Source organism: Physeter macrocephalus, unplaced genomic scaffold (assembly GCF_002837175.3).
Source record: "Physeter macrocephalus isolate SW-GA unplaced genomic scaffold, ASM283717v5 random_135, whole genome shotgun sequence".
NCBI classification, from domain to species: Eukaryota; Metazoa; Chordata; class Mammalia; order Artiodactyla; family Physeteridae; genus Physeter; species Physeter macrocephalus.
This window is the reverse complement of record NW_021145421.1, coordinates 68183-86273: the sequence shown is the minus strand read 5'-3', so window position 1 is coordinate 86273 and position 18091 is coordinate 68183. Positions and strand designations below refer to the sequence as shown.

Below are 18091 nucleotides of genomic sequence, written 5' to 3'. Positions count from 1 at the left end.
CCTCCCTGCGGCCCCATGCCCATCTCCCCGCATGGGTCATGGCCCCTGGCCCCCAGCCTCACCCTGGCGGGAAGGAGGCAGCCCAGCCAGGCCTGGGGAGCAGGCCCTGCGGTTCTGGGCGCTGATGTCAGTGCAGAGTCAGGCCCGGCCACACGAGGCTCTGGATTCAATTATCGGCTGCTGAGGGTTCTGGCATGAGAAGGGAGGAGGTGGGTCGTGGTGGGCAGAGAGTGGTGGCAGCGGGCCTGGGTGGGGCCCCTTCTTCCTGAGGCGGTGGAGGCAGCAGCCCAGGTGGATTTCCTATGGGCCTGGGTCCCATTAGGGGAATGGCTCTGGCGAGGCCTGCCTTCCCCTTCGGCGGCCCCGTCAAAGGGGCCATTGTGGGCCTATGGGCTGTTGCTAAACACAGTGGCTGCTGAATGAATGTTTTCACTGCAAAGCTAAACCTGGCTAGTGGGGCCGCAGGGGCGGGGTGAGTGGTGGGGCCCACAGAAAGGGGCCTGAGCACTCACGCCAGCCCTCCCAGAAAAGGTCTTCGGGCATCCCATCAGATGAGGGGCCGGGGGACGAAAAGAGGGCCAGGGAATAAGTTGGGGACCGAGCCAAGATACAGCCACTACCCAGGGTGATCCTGCTGTGGGGAAACGCCAGCCCCCAACTGCTGGGTCCTCGCTGCCACAGGCCCTCTGCCATGCGGGCTACACATGCTCCCATTTCACGTCCAGCAATCCCTCTACAGAAGAGAATCACAGGCCGGGAACAGTGAGACAGCAGCTTGCTCACAGCAGGCAGGGACGGATCCCAACACCTGCTCCCTGGCCCAGGAGGTGGGGGTACCAGCCTTGGTGGGAGGGCTTGGCCCTCCAGGAGAGGGGAGGGGCTACTGAGAGCTGCAGAAGGCAGGCAGGGAGGGGGCTCCCAACCTCCAGGGAACTCGCTGAGATGCAGGGCCAGTGCCTCTGGCCAGAGGTGGACACCTCAGTGTGAAGAAGCAGAGCAGACTCCCAGCCTCCACCCTGTGAGGCTTGCTGCCAGGGCGACCTCAAGAGAAGATCGATTTCTCCGGCTTCAGCTTTTATTCTTTGGTAACATGTGGAGAAAAATCTCCATCTGCCTTCAGCTCAGGGCCGATACTGTTGACCATTCACCTAGCCCAGGAGCAGGGCACCCGAGACAGGTGGTGTTTCTGCGTCTCCCGGACCGGAGCATGAGCTGCTCCGTTAGCCCAGGCCCTGCCAGTAACCCCCAACCTCCACCCAGCACAGGAAGTACGGGGCAGCCATCTGTGGACCTGCCGCCCGAGCCCAGCTTTACAGATAGGACCTGCTGCCCTGCGCTTCCCACGTGGGGAGGTACACTCCACAAACAACACAGATGAGCAGGGGAAGGGCATAGATGGGAGCAGAGACAGAGGCCCCTGGGAGGGTAGGGCCCTGGGTCCTCCCTGGGAGAGGATGGGGAGGGGCATGTGCCTGACCCCTGGCCTCCTATAGCTCTTATAAGAGCTCATACTGTTCTGCCCAAATGGAGATGGAAAATCTGTAAAATAGAAAAGAAACTGAGCGGGTGCAGTGGAGACCCATGCCGTGCCCGCAGCTGACACCCTGCACACTTCCTACCTTCAGTCCAGTTCACTCAGCAGCCCCCGACACCCCAGGGGGCTCCTGAGGGGTTCTGGCTTCTGGGGAGCCTGGGGGTAGGGGACCCACCACCTCTCAGGCCAGCCTGGAGCACGCATCCCTGGCGTCCACCAGCTTTGTAGAGGGCTGGAGAGTCCCAGCTCCTTTGCCAAGGGCGTGGGCCCAGTGGGGCAGTGGCCAGGACTGGGGGATGAAGGGGGAGGGACACTGGCCTGGCCACCCATCTGGGAGTGATTTGAGAAATTCCAGGCCTCGCTGGCCCTGCGAGGCTATTCTTAACTGCTATAATTACAGGGTCAGCCTTGGCCAGTGGCACCATGGGGTCTGGGCATCGTTAACTCCCCCAGGGGCCACACTGGGGCTGGGCGGGGGCTGCTCCTCGGGGTGCGGGGGGGCCAGCACAGACTGGGGCGGAGCCTGGAAGGCAGGAAGTGGTGGGGAGAGGAGCACTTGATGGTAGTGCTGGCTCCCTTTTCCAGGCTGGGCCAGTTCCCTCCCTCTGCTGGGGGGCCCCATAGGGAAGGGGCTGTCTGGCCTGGGTAGGCGTGGAGGACAAGATATCAGTGCAGCATGAGGGCTGGGGGAGGGGTTGCTGGACATGAAGCCAGAAGGCCTGGGGGCCCTGATTCCTCCAGCGCAGGGGGGCCCTGGTAACATCCCGCTGTATCCCCAGGGCCAAGAGCAGACAGAGGCCTCACACCTACTGGTATGGGATCTCACTCAGCCTTGCCTCCCTCATCTGCAAATTGGGCCTTTCCAGCACCCCAGCCTTTCCCTGGGTTGTGAGACAGGATGGGAGTGCCACCCTGACGGTTTCCCCTTCTCTGGGGGCTCTCAGCGGGGTCGCCCTGGCAGGAGCTCTTATGGCACTCAGCCCTGCGTGCCCCAGACACAGCCCTCACTGCTCCCAGAGCCTGGACAGGTCACCACGCCCTCTATGACTCAGTTTCCCTAGTTGTAAAACAGAAGAGGAAGGGGCTGAATGGATATCCAAGGACCAAGGCCCCATCCTGGCTCTGACCTCCCAGGTCCCTGCCTGGGTGGGGGGTTCAGCAAGCCGCCCCGAGAGTCACAGCTGAACAGGGACCAGGTCCCACCGCCTCCTGCGCCAGCCGGGCTGGTCCTCCAGCCTCCTGTACCTCATCTCCTCAGCAGGCCTCCTGGTGCGTGGGTTATCCCTGCACAGAGCTGGCTGGGCCAGAACCCCGTGGGGTACCACCATAAACCCTCTTGCACACGCTTCCAGGAGGGTGGAAGGATGAGGTGCACTTGTACCTCCAGGCTGCCTGCACCCCCCCCAACCCGCCCAGGACCACCAGTGACAAGCATGTGGCCAGGGCTGAGGTCTCACAGAAACTGCGGGTCCGAGGCCTGCCTCCGTCCTGCACTGGAGCCTCCAGGCCTGCCAGCCCACCTGACCCCACATCAAGCCGCGGCCACCTCATGATCGTAGCCTCAGTTTCTTCAGTCTTCGGCTCCACCAGAACACTCACAGCAAAATCAAGCACATCCCCAGAGCCCCTGTCCCCGCACCGCCGAGTCACAGTCCCCTCCCCAAATGCCAAAACACACCAGCACGAGCCCCCGGGCAGAGGCCTGCCCCACAACCAGCAGTGTACACTTACAGACAACACTGGGTCCTCAATGCCCCCAGTCATCCCAACACGCCAGCCACTCCTACCTGGGAGAGGTGTCCAGGGTGAGGGAGGTGCGGGCGCTAGAGAAGAGCCGGGCGTCCCAGAGCTTCACTTCACGCTCACACATCTGCAGAGAGGGGGCAGAGAGGGGCTCAGAGGGGCCCAGCCCAGAACCCAGGGACTAAGGACACAGCCTGGCACGGGAGCACTTGCCCCAGAGCAAAGCATTCAGGGTGGGGGGGAGGGTGAGTCATACCAGGGAGGGAGAGTTTGGGTTTTCATGTCCTGCCCCTTTAAGAACCCTTAGGTGACAAGAGACAAGGGGCGGTTCCTCTGTGGACTCTGGTCCCGGCGGGGGGGCCCACCACAGTTCCCAGGGTCAGGCTTAGCTATTGCAGATGGAATCTGCCAGTTTTCAGCAGCCGTTGGTCCCCTGGGGCTCTGAGACCCGGCTGCACACAGGGCCGTATATGGACGGGTCTGGAGCTGGCCCCAGCACCCCCCCTCCCAGTGGGCCTCATCCCCGCCCTCTTGGTGTGGATGCCCTACTCCTCCGGGAGGAGCCCTACCTTGTTGAAGCCGGTGGACACAAGGTGTTCCTGGGTGCCTGTCCACACCAGCCGGCCATCCCTGCTGTTCTCATGGGCCCACGTGCTCTGGAGGAGGAAAAAGATGGCACTGAGTTGAGCCTTGGGGGCCTCCTCGGGGGGGGCCACCCACCTGGGAGCCCTCCAGAGGGCAGGAGGGGCCAGCTGGGGACAGCTCTGCACCCAGAGGGCCTACTTGGCCACCAAGCTTGGGCTCAGTCTCCCTCCTTGTAAGGGGCCTGTCGGGCTGCTCTGCTCATGGCCAGGCCCCTCTTGCCGCGGTGATGGGGCTCAGGATGGTGGCACGTCCTTGCCTCTGCAGGTGTCCGGGGGGAGGCACTTGGCTGCCGGTCATCATCCTCGGGCTCTGAGGACCCCAGCGCCCTCTCGGAACTTCATTTTCCTTGCTCGTGGCCTGGGCCGCCTACTTCCCAGGACTGTCGCGAGGATCAACTGAGACCACATGTGATAGGAACAGGCCGGCCACAAAGCGCCATGCAAATCGAGGGATTACGAGTATTACTGCTGCCTCTTGATGCTGCCAGGGGGCCGGGGAGAGGGCCTGGTGCCAAGCATGGGGAACAGTCCCTGGAGAGGGCAGAAGAGTGCCCCTCTTGGCCCTCCCGTGGTGCTGGAGCTGCCAGCAGGAAGGTTTGCTGGGCCCCAGGGAGGAGAGACGAGTTCAAACCGCAGGCGGCCCTGTCCCCCGGGCCCAAGCAGGGGGGAGCTGAGGGGGCCAGAGGAAATGCAAACAGCTCCCTCCCAGTCACCCTGGCCCCTGGAGCCTGAGACCAAAGACCCTGTTACCAAAATTAGCTCACCCCAAACTGTGGCCAGCTTCCTCCCAGCTTCCCACGATCTCCTTGGGAATGAATGAGGGAGGCAGGCGGCTGTGAGGAGCTGGCCCCACGCCCCCTCCCCAGCCCGCGGAAGCCGACCCCAGCGTGGGAGACCATAGGAAACGGCTCCGTGTCGTTCAAGGGGCTTTTCTCACTGCTTCCTTCCCACCCGGCTGTAGTCGGCACAGGAAGTCAGGGCTGGAGCCTGAGAACTAGGGCCCAACATCCCTCTCTTTATGCAAGAGGGGCTGTGGTGTCAGGGCAAGGGTCAGCTCCGCCACCAACACCCCAAGGTCGATCAGAAGTGTCACATGGGCTCTCGCCCTCTCATCGGTGTGCAAACATCCCACGTAAGGAGCACCAGACGGCTCGCACCACGTTAGCACACCATTCATTCAGTCAACAGCCGTGCAGGCCTCCTCCTGGCCAGGTACTGCGCTGGGAGCTGGCAGTGGGGCCAGACACATCTCAGATGGACGGTCACGTCCTGGGTGAAGCAGGGCTGCTCACTCTTTCATAATATGAATATTCGAGCTGCGCATGACACTAGGCACTGGGGACATCGTCAACAAAACAGAAAGGGTCCGCAAACTCATAGAACATGCAGGTTGAAAGGCAGATGTGAACCAAACAGAAATAACTATGTCAGCGAGTTGCTGTAAGTGGGGGGTTATGGGCACGAGCTTTGGAGTCAGACTGGCTGGGTGAAAGCCAAGCCGCCAACAGCCTCGTCCCAGGATGTGTCTCAGTGTCCTGACCCACACAAAGAGCACCATGACGGACCCACTGTGGAGGGTGAAGCGCTCAGGGTTGTGCCCGGCATACATCAATGTGCATTTTTTAGAAGCATGGTCACAGGGTACAATAGAGTATAATTGAGGGCAGTGGATTTAAGGTAACACTTAAGATGTGAAGGATTGGCAGGCGTGAGCCAGTGGTAGGGACCTGCATCTGTGAAGAGTCAGGGTCTCGGAGAGCGAAGAGGCCGGCACAGCTGGCAGCGGGGTTGGGGGAGAGGAGGAGGCGGTGCAGGGTCTACAGGGCCTGTGGACAGCGAGGGAGCGTTTTTCATCCAGAGGCACAGGTTTGGATGGAACATTCCTTGGCCCGTCCACCTTCCTATTTTACACACAGAGAAACCAGAGGCCCAGAGAGAGGAAGCCATCTGCCCCAAGTCACCCAGCAGAACAGCCACCCGCACCAACCGTTACTGTTCTGTCTGCAAAAGAGGAGCTGATGGAGGACAGGCGAGGAGACAGGCACAGCCAGAAGGCAGCAGAGCCCAGACCAGGAGGAGCCCAGGATGCTGGCTGCCCCCAGGCACCTCGGGTCTCCAGCAATCCTCCCTGGACGAGTTCACACTGGGGGAACCAGGCAGTGATGGGCAAGGCATTGTGGGCTGGCGAGTCCTGCTCGCCCCACAGCTCTCCACTCTCACCTCGGGTCTCAGAGGACACGGCACCCAGGAAGTGGAGACGAGGTCAGAGCTTAGGCTGAGCCCAGTGCACCCACCATGGGCACACCCAGCTCAGTCTGTCCCGGGGGCCAGAGGAAGCCCCAGCAACTTGGAGGGGAGGCCAAGGACCCCCCTCCCCAATCCTCTATACCCAGATCACTGGAGTGACTTTCAATTTCAAAAATGGCAAGTTCTTTGCTGACCTCAGTGGGACTTGGGGAGGAGGAGCCCTCCCTCCAAATCCCTGGATTCTCATTCTCCTGGGGTAGAGGGGAGGCTGCAGTTGGGACCCAGGCACCCTGCCACCCGAACCTGAGTCCTGTCATAGGAAGCCACTGATGGTGACCCCGAGCCTGCAGGCCAGGCCTTGGGGTTTCCCTTTTACAGGCAGCTAGGTGTCCTGCTTGTGGAGAAGCCCCTCGGTACCCCCATGTCTCCCCCACACCTGGCCCCAAGGAGAGAACAGGAGGGGCTGAGGCCAGGCCGCGCCTGCCCAGTACAGGGGCGCCAGTAGCAGGCGCATACCCAGCATTCCAGCTGCAGTGAAGCCAAATCCCCCTCTCTGTCGCCACAGCAACGCTTCCTGTGTGGGGCAGGGCGACTGGAAGAGCGGCCCTGGGCTCCTTCCTAGGGTGAGGGGACCTTCCCTGGTGGTAAGACCCCCATCACTCACCCACACCCCTCCTCAGCCAGGCTCAGAACTGGGCTGCAGATGCTGGCCCCCCAGGCCTGCCTGACACGGGGTGGTCGGAAGGAGCAGTTCCACCTGTCCACGCCAGAGGTCCTCTGGCCCCCTCCTGCCCTGGACCAGCTTGTTGAAGCTCACCATCCCTGGGTACCCCCTCAGCTGTGGCTTCTACTTCCCTGGCACGGCCATGGCTTCAGGGCCCCGGCCACCCCCACTGGGGCTCTGGCACAGTGAAGGGGCAGGAGAGGCCTGGGGCTCCGGAGTCAGATGGACCGAACCTGCCTCTGCCACCCAGCTGTGTAACCCTGGGGAAAAAATGACCAAAGGACTGACTTTACAGGACGGTCAGGAGAGTGGAAGGAGGTTGTGCGTGCCAAGAGCTTGGGACATAATAACCCGTCATAAATGCAACCTAAAAACAAAGCAGAGGGTGTGAACAGGAGGGAGCCGCCCAAGCATCCCCTGCTCCAAGCTCCAGTCTCCAGAGGCAGGGCCCAAAAAAGACAGTGGAGGGAGGACTCCCCAGGCCTCCCTGCCCAGCCTCCAGGCCATGGGGACAGCCAGTGGGGCAGGGAGGGCAGAAGCTGGAGGGAGGGCAGTGCCTTCTTCCCCAACCCCCACCTGTACCCCCTCCAATGGGGAAGGAAGATCTCAGGAGAAGGCACTCCCAGAAGGCCTCTCCCCCGAGCTGGCCCCTCGGCTCACACCGACCCTGGCTGCCAGCAGCAGTTTTCTTAATAGAAGCCAGGTGTGGGCCAGATGCCCTGGCGGAAGTGGGGGGCAGGGCCAGGCAGAGGGCAGCATTCCAGGTCCTGCTGCCCCCGCACAAGCGGCCAAGCACAGGCACTGTCCCAGGAGCTAGGAGGGGGTGGGAGCCACCCACGCTCTTCCCGGGTCTCCTCGGCCCAGAAACCCCCTTCAAGGGGGCTCCCTCCCTCTTCTCTGAACTTGGAGCCCTTGGACGGCAGCCACTGCATCTCTACCTCAGCACCATGACTGCCCCCCGTTGCTGGAGGAGGAGGAGAGAAAGGAGGAAAGGGTTCAGCTGGATGAGCTGGCCAGAGGCACTGCCCAGCTGGGGCAGGAATGGAGGTGCCGGGCGCTGTGGCCTGGACCCTGGGGAGGAGAGGGTGACCTGAGACAGCTGCACGGAGAGGGCCTCAGTCTCCCTCCTCGAGCTGAGCCTGGGGCCCCTTTCCAGGCAAAGACTGAAGGTTATTTAGCACAGAAAACTACAATGAGGCCCACTGCTCACGCTGCCCTGAGGCTCACACAGCTCCACCACAGCCAAGGGGCGAGGAGACCAAGGAACCAAGACCCAGACTCGAGGAAGCAGGGCCAGGGTGGAGCTAAAGCCACTTCTGCTGGGCTTGGTTCACCTGCCAGGATGAGGCCTCCTCTTGGTCTTCGGCCAGTCAGAGGTGGAGCTGACTGCACTGCCCTGGGAAAGAGCTGCAGTTGGCTGTATGAAGGGGGGGGAGAGAGAGAGAGAGAGAGAGAGAGAGAGAGAGAGAGAGCGCGAGAGAGTGTGTGTGTGTCTGTGTGTGTCTGTGTGTCTGTGTGTGTGTCTGTGTGCGCTACTACTGCTTGAGTTTAGACTGGTGGATTACCCTTGACCCCGGGTGGGGAACAAGTCCTAGAAATGGAGATGAGGCATCTCTGCTGGGCCTGGGGCCTCGCTGGGGAGCTCTGCCCACGAGCTGGCAGCAGAACCCTGAACAGCACCTTCCTCAGGAAAGAAGGCTCCTCAGCTTCTAGAAGAATTTTTAAAAATGTAAATCTGCTAATTTCATTGTTGGCTTATAACCCTAATGGCTCCCAAAACACAGGTGACAAGCCCCTGACTCAGGCTCCTAGGACAAGCTCAGCCCGCCCCAGGCCGTCCACAGCAGCACTTAGGCCTCAGCCCCAAGCCAGCTCCTCAGGGAAGCACTAAATCATTCCAGCAAGAGGAGCCCCCCCAGCAATTGCCCCGTGTCTGTCTCGTTCACCACAGAACATTCTGTGCCTGGCACCAACTTGTTCTCAAATGAATGAACGAGTCCCCAGTGGCTCAATGCCTGCAGCATGAACCCATCGCCGGGCCTCCTCGTTTGGAACTCGAAGGGCCACATGCACCCATGCACAGCCAGACACAAACCAAACCCGCTCAGCGCCCGGGGCCCACAGACCAGGCAGGCCCCCCAGCACCAGGGCCTGGAGGGGTGCAGAGGGTGGGGGCTGGGTCTTTTTGGCTCCTCTGTGGCTGGCCTCCGCTGACCGTACCAGGAAAGGTGGGTAGGGATGAGGGTTTCAAAGGAGAGGAAGTTGGAATCTCAAATTAGCTTCCTGAAGCCACAGGATGCTTCCACCGAAGGCCTGTGGGCAGCCTGGCTGCCCCCACCCTGTGATCAAAGCTGGATCCTCCCAAGACCCAGAACATGCTTCCCAGAAAGAGCTTCGAGCCACCTCCCAGGTGACCCCCACGTACCCGCCAGGCCTCAGCGAGGGGCACGGGGCATGGCAGAATCTGTGTGCCAGAGGCTGAGCTGCCCTTGCCTGCGCCTGCTGGAGCCGCTGGGGCCTCAATCCAGCTCAGCTGCCCACACAACTCACCTGGGAGGCCTCGGGCTTGGCTCTGGGGTCAAAGATGCGCAACTGCTTGTCCTGAAAAAGCAGAGAGGAGAAAACAGCACAATCAGGCCGGGGAGGTCCTCTGGGAGGGGGCCTATCTCCCCCACCCCTAGGCTCTGATGGTCCCACACCCAGTACACAGGTTGAGCATCAGGCACCAGGCGACCCCCCCCCCAGCCCAGTTCCTCCTTCTCACAGCAGGGGGCAGGCCCCCTTTCCAGCCCCAGTCACCCACAACAAAGACGGTGACAAGAGTTCACATTTCCTGAGCACCTACTATGTGACACGCATGATCTCACCCTATCTTTCCAACCACCTTATGAAGCCGTGCTAACACCATGACCCCTTCACAGATGGAGAAACTGAGGACCAGAACCAAACTCTAGGTCACCAGCCACTACACGTGTGTCCGGCCCTGTGCTCAGCCCAGCCTAGAGGGGCTCACAGGACAACATCATTTCTACACTTAACTTGGCGTCTAACCAGGACGGCAAGCTTGCACATCCATCCATCACTCAGCACGCAGTTACTGGTTCAGAATACCTGACTGAGGGTGGAGATGGGAACAGACGAAAAAAGAAAAAAAACAAAACAAAACAAAATGCCCATACCTTATATAAACAGCTTTCTTTCTGTGGATTAATCTTTCTGAGTGTGTGAGTGTGAAAGTGTACATAAATGTACATGCATAAAGAACTGGGGGAGAGGAGGCGGAATCTGTATCCGTTGACTATTTACAGGCTTGGCCATGATAAATTGTTAACTGCAAAAAGAAAAATGCAGAGTTATGCAGTGTGGTGTGATTCTACTGTGGTAAAAGTAAAAAACTCCATTTGCCTGACCACATTCCTGTATGTTTTGCAAGTCTGCTGAGTAAGGAGAAAGGTCTTGACAGGCATGGGCCGTGTTTTAATGCTGGCACCTGGGGTGAGGCAGGTGAGGGGTGATCAGCTTTTCCTTTTTATATCTTAGCACGGCTCCACTTTTTTCCAATCAGCACAGATTCATATCTTCTTATTTCAAAAAACAATCAACCAGCAATGAACAATTGGAATTTGAAAGTAAAAACACAATACCATTTACATCAGCACCCCCGAAAATTGAAATACTTAGCTAGAAATCTAACAAAATGGGACTTCCCTGGTGGTCCAGTGGTTAAGACTCCATGCTTTCACTGCAGGGGGCGCAGGTTCAATCCCTGGTCAGGGAACCAAGACCCTGCATGCCACGCGGCACAGCCAAAAAAGAAACAAACTAACAAAAAACAAACTAACAAAATACGTATGAGATCTACATGAGGAATACTACAAAACCGCTGAAAGAAATCACAGAACTAAACAAATGGAGAGATATTCCATGTTCACAGTTAGGAATACTCAATATTGTCAAGATATCAGCTCTTCCCAACTTGACTTATAGATTCAATACAATCCCAATGACCATCCCAACAAGTTTTGTGAATATCGACAAACTGATTATGAAGCTGATGTGGAGAGGCAAAAGACTCAGAACGGTCAACACAAAATAAAGGAGAAGAACAAAGGTGGAGGACTGCTGCTTCCTGGCTATATTCTAAAGCTACAGTAATCAGGACGGTGTGGATCTGCACAAGGATAGACAAATAGATCAATGGAACAGAACAGAGAGCCCAGAGAAAGACCCCCTTAACGACAGCCAGCTGATCTTCGACAAGGGAGCAAAGGCAATACCATGGAGCAAAGACAGTCTTTTCAACAAATGGTGCTGGAACAACTGGGCATCCACATGCAAAGAAATGAATCTAGACATAGACTTTACATCTTTCACAAAAATCAACTAAAAATGGATCATAGTCTTAAACATAAAAACACAAAACTTTATTATAAAACCTCTAGAAGATAGCATACGAGAAAACCTAGGTGACCTTGGGTTTGGCAATGACCTATTAGATACTATACCAAAAGTGTGACCTATGAAAGAAAAAACTGATAAATGGGACTTCATTAAAATTATAAACTACTGGTCTGCAAAAGACACTGTTAAGAAAATAAAAAGACATGCCACAGACTGGGAGAAAACATTTGCAAAGCACATATCTGAGAAAGAACTTATATCCAAAAAACACAAAGAAGGGCTTCCCTGGTGGCGCAGTGGTTGAGAGTCCTCCTTCCGATGCAGGGGACACGGGTTCGTGCCCCGGTCCGGGAAGATCCCACATGCCGCAGAGCGGCTGGGCCGGTGAGCCATGGCCACTGAAGCTGCGCGTCCGGAGCCTGTGCTCCGCAACGGGAGAGACCACAACAGTGAGAGGCCCACGTACCGCAAAAAAAAAAAAAAAAAAAAAAAAAGCAAAGAACTTGAATAGACATTTTCCCATAGATACACAAATGGCCAACAAGCATGTGAAAAGATGTTTAACATCACTAATCCTCAGATAAGTGCAAATGAAAATTATAGTAAGATATCACCTCATACCCGACAGAATGGCTACTATCAAAAAATCTAGAATATAACAAGTGTTGATGAGGATGTGGAAAGTTGGAATCCTTGTGCATGTTGGTGGGAACATAAAATGGTACAGATGCTATGGAAAACAGTCTAGCAGTTCCTCAAAAAATTAAAAATAGAATTATCATATGATCCAGCAATTCTGGGTATAAACCCAAAAGAACTGAAAACAGGGTCACAAAGAAATATTTGCACACCCGTATTTGCAGCAGCATTATTCACGATAGCCAAGACACAGAGGCAACCCAAGTGTCCACTGACAGATGAATGGATAATCAAAACAATGGGACTTCCCTGGTGGTACAGTGGTTAAGAATCCTCCTGCCAATGCAGGGGACATGGGTTCGATCCCTGGTCCAGGAAGATCCCACATGCCACGGAGCAACTAAGCCAGTGCGCCACAACTACTGAGCCTGCACTCTAGAGCCCAAGAGCCACAACTACTGAGCCCACATGCCACAACTACTGAAGCCTGTGCACCCTAGAGCCCATGCGCCACAACTACTGAAGCCCACACGCTCTAGGGCCCGTGTGCTACAACTACTGAGCCTGCGTGCTGCAACTACTGAAGCCTATGCTCCGCAACAAGAAAAGCCACCGCAATGAGAAGCCCATGCACTGCAACAAAGAGTAGCCCCCGCTCTCTGCAACTAGAGAAAGCCAGCGCACAGCAACAAAGACCCAACACAGCCAAAAAACAAAACAAAACATGGTATACACATTCAATGAAATATTTTTCAGTCTGAAAAAGGAAACCCTGTCACATGCTACAGTATGAATGAACCTTAAGGACATTATGCTAAATGAAATAAACCATTTACAGAGTAACAAATAATGTATGATTCCATTTACATGAGATATGTAAAGTAGTCAAATTCATAGATATGGAAAGTAAAATGATTACAAGAGGCTGGGGGAGGGGCCAAAGAGAAGTTGTTCAGTGGGTGTAGAGTTTCAGTTCTATTTCACAACAATGTAAATATACTTAATATTAGAACTGTATTTAAAATGGTTAAGATGGCAAATTTTATATGTGCTTTTTATACCAAAATTTAAAAAAAATAGCTATCAGTCCACAAAAAGATATGGAAGACCTATAAATGCATATTACTAAGTGAAAGAAGCCAATCTGGAAAGGCTACATATTCTGTGATTCCAACTATATGACACTCGACATCCAGGAGAAGGCAAATCTTACAGAGACAACAAAAAGATCAGTGGTTGCCAGGGGTTTGGGAAGAGGAAGGCAGGGATGAAAGAGTGAAGCACAGTGCACTTTTTTAGGGCAGTGAAACTATCCTGTGTGATGCTGTAATGATGGATACATGACGTCATGCATTTGTGGGAACCCATAGAAAGCACATCAAGAGTGAACCCTGGGGACTTCCCTGGTGGTCCAGTGGCTTAAGACTCCATGCTCCCAATGCAGAGGGCCCAGGTTTGATTCCTCATTGGGGAACTAGATCCCACATGCCGCAACTAAGAGTTTGCACGCCGCAACTAAAGATCCTGCATGCTGCAACGAAGATCCCACAAGCGGCAGCGAAGATCCCACGTGCCGCAACCAAGACCCAGCACAGCCAAATAAATAAATAAATATTTTTTTTAAAAAAAAGAAAGACCAAGTTTGTTTAAAAAAAAAAAAAAAGAGTGAACCCTAATGTAGATTGTGGGCTTTAGTTACTGTAGCAACATTGGTTTAACTATAACAAACGCACCTCACCAATGCAAGATAGAGTGGGGAGGGGAATATGGGGACTCCTGGCCCTGTCTGCCTGGCCCTGCCTAGGTGCTTGGGATTCAGACAGAGCAGACAGTCCCTGCCGAGTGCTGGTGTCTGCAACCCAGAGGTGTTCACAGGTAACTCTGGGGAGGAACCTGGACCGGACTTGAGCCCAGAGGACAAGTGGAGCTTGTACTGGAAAGGGAAAGGCATTCGAGGGAGGAGGAAGAGAATGAGCAAAGATGTGGAGACAGGAGCTTGCTGGCATGAGACGTGGAGGGAAGACAAGGTCATACAGGGAGAGTGAATGGCAGGAGTGGGGGGCAGCAGGCAAGCACACAGCTAGACAAGGGAGGGGTCAGCCTGCAGAGGCCTCGAAAGCCAGGCCTCCCTTCACGGGCCTTCACGGGCAGGGTCCCAGGGTTCTACTTCTAGCTGCAGTTTACTGAGCACTTGCTACATGCCAGGTGGGCACCAGGCACAGTCCAGGGGTTAGTTCTGAGGCAACGTCCACTCCACAGCCTCGGTCGGGAGGAGGCTGCTTAGAGACAGACAGCGATCAGACAGACAAGGACAGTGAGGGACACAGGATGGAGACAGGCAGAAAGAACAGTGAGAGACAGAGAGAGGATGGGGAAAGATAGAGGGTCAGAGAAGAACAGAGGCACAGAAAGACAGAGAGAAAGACAGAGAACAGAGACAACTATAGACACAGAAAAGACAGAAAGGGACAGTGAAAGAACCAGAGATTGAGAACAGAGACAGGGCAGCACGAGACAGACAGAGGATGGGTCAAGCAGTGAGTGACATTGGATCTTGACAGATGACAGGCAAGAGAGAAGGCCTCCTGGCAGCAAGGGCCACTCCCACCCTTGTGGAAACCAGACAGGCAGGGTTAGGACGCCAAATCCACCACTGATGTGCTCTGTGACCTGGGCAAACCCCCGAGCCCAGGGTGGGGTGAGGGTGATGGCAGCACTTCTCACAGGTCAGAGGCACACAGTCTTGGGACCTGGGCACCTCCCTAAAGGCAGCTGGGCCATCGAGTGCAGAATTCCAACAGGAGGTCCAGACCAGGCTTCAGACTGGGCACTGGGGGCTGGATTGGCGCTGGTGGAGCCTGCAGGGCCGGGCAGCAGGGGTGGCACTGGGCTGCCGAGGCGCTGGGCTCACAGGCACACTCCCGGTGGAGTGGGAGCCCAGCTGGCCAAGCCCAGCCATCTGTGGGGCCAGCGCGCCCCCTAGCGGCCACCTGCTCCTCCCCTCGGCCGCAGGAGCTGGGAGCGGAGCCGGAAGGGGCTTCAGTGGGATGGGCCAGCCCCTCGCCCTGCAGGGGCATCAGGAGGCCTGCAGGTAGAACTGCTCCAAGGCAGGATGGGAGTCATAACCAGGTGGCCAGGGAGGTTTTCCCCGTGGGGTTGGCGGGGAGCACAATGTGAAGACCAGGGCAGCTCTGATGAGAAGAATGTTGCCGACCACTGGTCAAGAGGGGCTCAGGCTCCCTCCTGCTGAGGGTGGGCCCCTCACGGGCTCTCCCCACACTCTCAGAACAAACCCATGGGCACCTCCACCTGGACTGCGGTCACAGGGGCAGCCCTCCTCCTGCACCACTCCCCAAGGGCTTGCAGCTTTTGATGAACCCGTTCAGGATCCTGAGGCTCCCTTTACAGCAAAGGAAGGGGCAGTGAACACAGGACTGTGGTGATGCCCGGCACTCACTGACATGTAACACCCTTCAAGGACAGCGTCCTCCCCCAGGATGCCGCACTCACATCAACAGTATCGCAAGGCCCTGTGTCCCCACAGGTAACCAGGTCTAGGAACTGGGGTGGGAGCTGGGGGGGGCCTCCCCTGGGCACCACTCCAGGCAACCCACTTGGGAAATCTATGCTTCTCGTCCCTGCGCCTTTGGGCTCTGGGTGGAGAAGGCACAGAGGTCCACCAGACTCAGAGATGGTCTCTCCACTAATCCATCCCCCCAAGACACCAGCAGGTGAGGAGTTGAGTCGCCATCCCAGGACACAATGGGGACAGGGTGCTCTGTGACTGGGTAGCACTTCCTTCTCCACCCGCCCTGCTCCAGGCCCAATTTTGATGGTAAATGGGGCTCAGACCCCTGGGGACATGGGGCTGGACCCCCATAACAGAGAAGCCCCCTGTAACCAGCAGGGGGGCAGTCCAGAGTTCAGGAGCCCAGCCTGGGTGGTGGGGAGAGGATGAGACCAGTGGCCCAGGGTTCCTCTCGCAAGGTTGCAGCCAGATCCTGGGAAAGCTGTCCCCAGGGATGGCACCCTGGGGACTGCCGTGGCTGCAGGGTTTGTGGTGAGGCCCTCCATCCCTGGGTGCTGAGGGCTCGCAGCTGTCACCCCTCCTGGCACTGCTGCCCACAGCCATGCGCATGTCCAGTGACTGGTCAGCATGGGGACAGGGCCCAGCCCCCTTGCCTCAACAGGGACAGCTCCTGCGTAGTTCCACCAACAAGGCATCTGCAAGCAGTCCCTGGACCCAATGCCCTCGTCCCCCTCCTAGGTACCCCCAGCCCCATGCTCCGCCAGGCCTTCCCCCGGGAGTCACTTCTCCCTGCGCTGGCCCCCTTCCTGGAGGCTGACATGCTCCTTGCCATCACCCCACCCCCACACCGTGTCCTCCACCACGGTGACCGCTGCCTGCTGCCCTCAGAACAAAGCCCTCGCATGGCCTCAGGCTCGGCCTCCGCTGGCCCAACCCTGCCCCCAGCCATACCCCTGACCTGGCTGCCTCTGAACACAGCAGGACCCCCGGGAGACAGGACCCCCGGGAGAGTGCCTGCCTCCTAATCGATCCCTCCACAGCCTCGTCAAAGCCAGACTCAACCACACTGGGGTTTCCGACCACTCTGGGGGGTCCAGTTCATATCAGGCTCAGCTGGGCCGGGAGCTCTGGGGAGCACCGGCACCTCTGGCTGTTCCACAGGAAACGACCCATGTCCAGCCCCCAGACACCTGCTTCCCAGACACCCTGCCTGGGGCTGGGCTGGGAGCCTGGAGCCGAGTGTACGCAGGGTGGAGGCCACAGGCTAGACTGGCCTTGTGGGTTGCAGCTCTCAAGTGAAGGGCCGTCCAGGCCACAGTACCTGCGGGCAGGGTGGGATGCTGGCGGGAGGCCTCAGCGAGCTCTACAGAAGCTTTCCTTCCTTCCTCAGCCGTCGCTGAGGCCAGTCCCTGCTCAGAACATTCACGGGGTGTGGAGACCGCACCTGTCTGCTCAGGGTTGCTCCATCACCATGGAAACCAAGGCCCCTTCCTGCTGACCTCCTGTCAAGCTGCCTGCGGCCATGCGCTGCAGCTCTGACCCCCTCAGGCACCCACTGGAGCTGTGAGGCGGAGGAAGAGCAGGGCCCTCCCTCAGGGGCTGGGGCTTTCCACACACTTCCTCACGGACTCACATGTGGGACGGGCAGCCCGGCTCTGTTCAACCTCCAGCCTCAGAGGGCTGACTGCGCACCCATGGACACATGTTTCCCCCCAAAGCCCAAGCTGGAGCCCAAGGCATTCACAGAACAGCCCCAGGGCCGCCTCCTCTGGAAAGCCGCCGGCTAAAATGTATCAACCACCTTAAGAATCTTCACAGCCTGCAGCCAGCAACACCCCTCATAGGAATCTAGGTGGGGGTGGGCAAGCTCTAAGGCCCACGGGCCTCACATCCAGCCTGAGACCTGGCTCTACCAATGCAGTTTTACTGGGACACAGCTAGGCTCCTCATGTACTGCCCATGGCTGCTGCTCTGGTACAAGGTGCACTGACAGAGACAGCCTGGCCTGCAAAACCCAAAGCATCTACAATCTGGCCCTTCACAGAAAAAGTCTGCCCCTGCTCTAGGCTAAGAAACTCACAGAGAAGGCAGAGAAAAACCCTATATACAAATACACTCAAACGTTACAGCTTATAACACAGTGACATAAACTGGAAGTAATCCATGCTTCTGAGAGTAGGAGCTCCACTGAGAAAACTGTGAATCTATATGATTAAATATTTCCCATGACATTTATTAAATTTTTGATGAATTAGAGAAAATGTTTATTATGTGGAACAAAAAAAGTGCAGGATAAACTAACATGGAGAGTATGATTCCTATACGTACAGAAAAAGCATAGAGAGAAAGATGTCAAAATGGTGACAGGCCCTGTCCCTGGGTGGAAGGGTTACAGGTGACTTATTATTATTTTTTTTTTTTTTGCTTCTTTACTTTTTCACTGCTCTCCAAAATTTGTAAAACAAGCATAAACTACTATGCTTGGGTGATAAAAAGAAAACACCTCCCATGACAATTCCCTTCCAGCTTCCTCCTCGCTCCCATCCTGTCTCATTCTGTCTCTCTCTCTCTCTCTCTCTCTCTCTCTCTCACGCACACACACACACACACACACACACACACACACACAC

General features: G+C 56.7%; 1 protein-coding gene across 1 annotated transcript in view; it reads right to left on the bottom strand.

The window, feature by feature from the left end:
* The window catches only part of LOC102985046 (coronin-7), a gene marked incomplete at its 3' end in the record, with an annotated part of 54312 nt that overhangs the window by 22194 nt on the left and 14027 nt on the right, over positions 1-18091 (bottom strand). The window contains exons 9-11 of the mRNA XM_055082470.1: positions 9443-9493; positions 3847-3933; positions 3322-3404 (exon numbers count right to left, since the gene is read on the bottom strand). Of these exons, the coding sequence (XP_054938445.1) occupies positions 3322-3404; positions 3847-3933; positions 9443-9493 (221 nt within the window). The remainder of the gene's footprint in view (positions 1-3321; positions 3405-3846; positions 3934-9442; positions 9494-18091) is intronic.